This window comes from Chrysochloris asiatica, unplaced genomic scaffold (assembly GCF_000296735.1).
Source record: "Chrysochloris asiatica unplaced genomic scaffold, ChrAsi1.0 scaffold00347, whole genome shotgun sequence".
NCBI classification, from domain to species: Eukaryota; Metazoa; Chordata; class Mammalia; order Afrosoricida; family Chrysochloridae; genus Chrysochloris; species Chrysochloris asiatica.
The window spans coordinates 1,465,898-1,471,236 of record NW_006408865.1 but is presented as its reverse complement, the minus strand read 5'-3'; the positions used below and the strand labels follow the sequence as shown (position 1 = coordinate 1,471,236).

The window sequence follows — 5,339 nt, the reverse complement described above, 5'->3', positions numbered from 1 at the left end:
ACAACAACAATGTGCTGAGGAAAACTTTTAAAAATAACATTCAAAATTTTGAGAGATAACTTTTTCTACAAGGATTCTTGCAAAAATGAAACGCTGCTTCATCACCAGTGAAAGAGCTCTTTTATTCAAAGATGAGAACTCAGAGCAAAGTGAATGCTCCCAAAGTAGCCGTGCCACTTCACTGACACGGCACCTAAGTGTCAGTAGACAGAAGGCTGGCCACTTGGCTGTCAAGCAAGAGAATCTTCATTTTCCTGGGAAACCTTGGTGACAACTCCTCCATTCCAACAGAATGCACAGTCTCCCATTCTTATGCATTATACACCTATTCTCTGTGCTTTAAATCCTTTGTGAAAAATTAAGAGCAAACATTCTTCTCAAATATACTCATTTACCAAAGTCCAAACTTTTCCCATCAACTGTACACCACAAGTAAGTCAACTGTTCTTCCAGGATTTCTGATGTATCAGCATGTAATACTTTCCCTTTTATATTGTATCTTTAGAAGGGACACAAAGAGAACAGCATTCAATTGCCTTAACATGTATACTGAAAAACATGTTTTCTAAATAAAACTGGCATGGTGTATAGGTATATCTTGGGAGCACAGTGACTCTGTATGATAAGCACTGAACTGCAAACAACAAGGTTATCAGTTCGAGCCCACCAGCCTCTCTGTGGGAGAAAGACGAGGCTTTCTGCTCTCACAAAGATTTATAGTCAGACTGACTGTAAGGCACTTAACAACAACAACACGGGTATATCTTTAGCACCTCAGGATAATAAAACTGCCATACTTAACAGACTCTACCTCAGTAAGGAGCCCTTGAGTGCCCACCCAGTGACAGGAACGCGAGCCTCTGTTCTGTTGAAGGCTGCAATAAGCCAAACTGTAAATGTTGACTATCTAATGGGTATAGGGTTAAAAAGATCTTTCTTTTTAGCACTGAAAATAGCAGAATTCACCATTTATAACCTACAAATGATTTACAAAATTATTTTCCTCAATTCTGCCATGAAAAACAACCTTCAGTCCAAGTCTAAGAGTTAAGATGAATCATTCTCAAGCTAACAGCAGAAAATCAATGGCAAATCACTAGGGCATTTGCTGCCCTACATACATAGGAAATACTTCACTCTAACTCTACTAACTAGAAAATGAATTCTTTCTACAACAGAATGCTGTCATTAGTAGGACATGCACAAAGCTCTCCAAAAAGTAAAACAAAGAATGCATTATCCACCCAGAAGCCTGGGGACTGGGCTGCCCTGTCACCGAAGGTTATGAAGACTGGTGTTGGCCCACGCCACAGGAAGAGCAGGATTTTCATGTCAGCAGACGGCTTACCCTGATTTCTCCGTTGTCATCTCCTGTTGCCAGCAGGGTGCTGTCCGCTGAGAAGACTGAGCAGCGCACACAGCCTTTGTGGCCCCTCAATTCATGAAGAGGGGAAAGGCATTCAAAATTCCAAATCTAAAAGGCAATTACAATAGTTTGGAAATAGTAAATACAATAGGAAAAAAAACATCTGCAAACTCTGTTTTGAGGGCTATTTATTTAGCCATAAATTCAATCGCATAGGAGTTGTAAGATTTGGCAGTTCATAGGTTTTAATGATACTGCCCAAGTTTCAACATGAAATCATAATCATTTTTCTGGTTTTCCTTAATTACTCAAGTTAATTTCAGTTCCAGGACCAATGTCATAGCTTCCTTAACTTTATTAATGAAGAAAGAACTTGGAAGAAAGCTATTGGAAGACAGACTAGCAAACACATTAAGAGCAGTACAGGTGGCCAAAGTGTGAGTCTGAGATTTACTACTGACCAATCTCCTGTGACCTAGAATAACCCACCTAAGCTTCTCTAGCTTTAATTTCTGTGTCTGTGAAATGGGGACAATAGGATCTATGGCGAAGAGATTAAATAAAATAGTAGACAAGGAAATTCTGAACACAGGATTTAGCACATGGTAAGTGTTCTTTAAAGATTAGTCATATTATCCTAATATCTTGGTGGCCAGATGCTGTTATTTGCCTTCCAATTATTATTGGCATCCTACTATCACCACCTGGAGTCCTGGAATGGCGCTATTGGTTAATGCACCACACTGCAAAGCTGTTTGAACAGCAAGGTCAATGGTTCAAGTTCACCAGCTGCTCCTCAGAAACTCTATACAGGGTTGCTATGGGTCGGAACCGACTCAATGGCACTTAACAACAACAACATCAACACTCTGCAGCATATCCTAAAATCCACTATGGACCAGTCACTGTGAGGTAGGAACTATTGGTGCAATGATTAGCTAGATACAGTTACCCTTGAAAAGTTTATTATTTTATCAGAAAGATAGACTTATGAACAAGTAAGTGTACTGGTGTACAAAGTAAATGTGCAAACAAACATGAGTAAAATGTAATGGGAACACTGAAGGTAGAGCACTTAGTCCTGCCTGAGAGTAAGGAAGGCTTTACTGACAGCAGAGCTGACATCAGATCCAGGTCTACAAGGATCACTCATAACTCTTCAAGGTTAAAAAGGAGTAATGGGTTTCTTGAAACTAAAGTTAACATCAGGCACAAAAAGATGGAGAATGAAAGTAGCTCAGCACAGAAAGAACAATGTAGCAGAAACAGATGCTAAAGGACTAAAGAGTCCGGGCCAGCAACCTTAAAGTAGCAGAGATATTTCAGTCCTAAAAAGGACTCAGCGAGCAGTACAGAAGACACACTGGAAACCAGTGCAGGGAGGATGTGGGGAGAGCACACCAAAGAAGAGGAGACAAGTCAAGAGACTGTGAGGGGCCATCAACAGAGCATGACAGACAGAACAGAGTCACTGATAACTCCAAGGTTAGTAGTTTGGAAAGATGAGTAGATAGTAATGCTATTAACAGAGATGGAGCAAAAAAAAAGAGAACAAAATATTCAAGAGTTCACCATCTGATTAAATTTTCCAGAGAATATTATCTCAATTACATATCCACAGATTTCTAAATTTCATAATACCAAGCAGCAGCATTTCACCGGAATGTGATTTTCAGAAGTCTCAACATATACCAATTATATAAGCATTTATTGTGAGTGTACAATTAAATGTAGAGCCTTTTCAGTGATTTTTATAGCTTATCTGGTGTGGCGCTGTAGGATAAGCACTGGACCTAAAGGCTGGTTTGAACTGCAAGGTCGGCAGTTCAAACTTACCAGCTGCTCCTTGGAAACCCTATACAGGGTCAGAATGAGTCGGAACCAATTCAATCACACTTAACAACAACAGTTTGAAGTAGAGATTGCATTAGATTAGAAACAGACAAAATGTAATCAGTAAGGAAGAAACCAGAAGTTTTCAATATCATTCATTCAATCTATTTATTCAACACCTACTAACCACAAACGGCGCCCTCTAAAAGTTCACAGAAGAGGAGACAGATCTGTACATGGAAATTACTAGTGTCCTGTTTTCATGCATTCACATTACAATTAGTTGGCCTACCTTTGCAGTCTTGTCAGCAGAGGTAGATGAAAATTTGGTGGCATCAGGAGAAATAGCACATGAAAGTACTGTATCCTGGTGACAAACAAAGTCTTTTTCTATTCTTCCAGTAATAATATTCCATACCTTTTTTAAAAAAAATCAAATTTGGCACTTGTAAGAACATTTTGTACTAGTGAGCATGACCAGCTATAAGACAGAGGTAAAAAAACAAGAGCTTTGGCAAATCAGTTGTTCTGACCTCTTTGCTTTAAGTGCCCTTAAGGATAAAAATAAATGCTCATAAACACACAGCAGATGTAGGTGGCAGCAGTAAACAGAAAACAGGCATGAGAAAATAAAATTTTAAATGTAAGTAGTTACTTAACACCATCTGCTTTTGGTGGTCACAATATAATCACTATGATATTAGAATGCTTTAAAAAAAACAAATCCATATTTCAAATTACCTTCACTGTTCCATCAAATGACCAAGACAGCAATCTTGAATTTTTCAAGGGCCTAAAGTCTTTCACTGTTTCCTGATGGGCTTGCAAAAAGACATAGTCTCCTGATTGCCAATTCCATACCTGCATACCAAAGAAATAAGTCTGTTATAATATATAATGTTGGTATAGGAGTGTATACTCTTGCTCTTCCAAAGACTTTTGTCCTCATGATGTTTCAGTAAAACAAGAAAAACAACTAGGAAGAATATGGAGTCCCTAGTTTATGGCAGAGAAAAGAAAAACTGGGATTAATTAATTTGATTAGAGCAAAACAAAATATTTTTCCTCCTAAATAAGATTTATTTTCTTTAGTTGCTTGGAGAACAGTTAATTATACCAGAGACAGAGGAAAGCCACAATATGCCAGTGAGCTTACCATCTGATTGAATATTCCAGAGAAAATTATTCCAGTGACATATTTACAGGTTTCTGAATCTCACAAGTTGGGCCAGTCTGCGGATCCTGGCTCTACCAAAGCTGGCTCAGTTACCCAGGAAGGTCAACTGACCAGAGCAACTCTACACTTGGTCATGGAATTACTGAGCTTCAGAGTTCTTAGCTATCTGAAGCACAGAGATGAACAGAGCAGGAATTTAAATCTATGCCATGTTGCTGTCAGGCATTTATTTCAATACCATCTCTTAGCTTCTAAATCAAAGTGCCTATATTTAAAGCTCTCATTAATTCTTGACTTCAAATTAATTTAGCAAATGTTTATTTATTACCTACATGTGAGGCACATATAAATCAAGCAAGGATCTAGCATCAAGAAGCCTAAATACCTAGTTTAGGAAATAACACATTAAAATAAATACAATAACCCTACAATATAAGATATAATGATAAAGATAAAAGTTCCGTGAAACTTGAAAAAGCAATTCCCTAGGGAAGAATTGGTAGAAATAGTGCATTCAAAGTAAGTTTGAGGAATTCGTTGTAAGTATGAATCAAAAACTGTTTAGAGCCTGTACTGATTGAAATACCTAAAATGGGGCTACACCGTGCCCAGTGAAGGAGACTTCCTGTGGAGCCTCTGCATTACATAAGACCATAGGTGGAAACCTGAACCCCATCTGAGGTGAGAAATCTCCACTTGAAAGGACAAGCAGACCAGCCTGGAATCGCTAAAAGAACAGAAGATATTTCTTGAAAGAAAGACCAACAAGAAAAATAAAAACAATAAGAGCAGTCTGAATTATTACTACAAGAACAAGCAAATTGCTCGCCCAGGAGATATCAAGGCAAGTTGTCGGGTCCCCTCAGGACAAACCCCCTTCCAAGACTATGACTCAAGGGCAATACGTGAGCAGACATAAGGGGAAGTGAGGTAAAAACAGCAATGAAGCTGTGAGCTAAGTCC

The 5,339-nt window shown here is 38.5% G+C and overlaps 1 protein-coding gene across 6 annotated transcripts in view; it reads right to left on the bottom strand.

Moving 5' to 3' along the window:
* Positions 1 to 5,339, bottom strand: part of APAF1 (apoptotic peptidase activating factor 1) — a 195,385-nt gene that overhangs the window by 17,328 nt on the left and 172,718 nt on the right. For 4 of the 6 annotated variants that reach the window (XM_006875933.1, XM_006875935.1, XM_006875934.1 and 1 more), the window contains 3 exons: positions 3,941 to 4,060; positions 3,492 to 3,617; positions 1,349 to 1,474 (listed from right to left, as the gene is read on the bottom strand). The exons of 1 other annotated variant lie outside the window; for it this stretch is intronic. In XM_006875933.1, the coding sequence (XP_006875995.1) occupies positions 1,349 to 1,474; positions 3,492 to 3,617; positions 3,941 to 4,060 (372 nt within the window). The remainder of the gene's footprint in view (positions 1 to 1,348; positions 1,475 to 3,491; positions 3,618 to 3,940; positions 4,061 to 5,339) is intronic. One more of the 6 variants, XM_006875937.1, reaches the window with a different exon arrangement.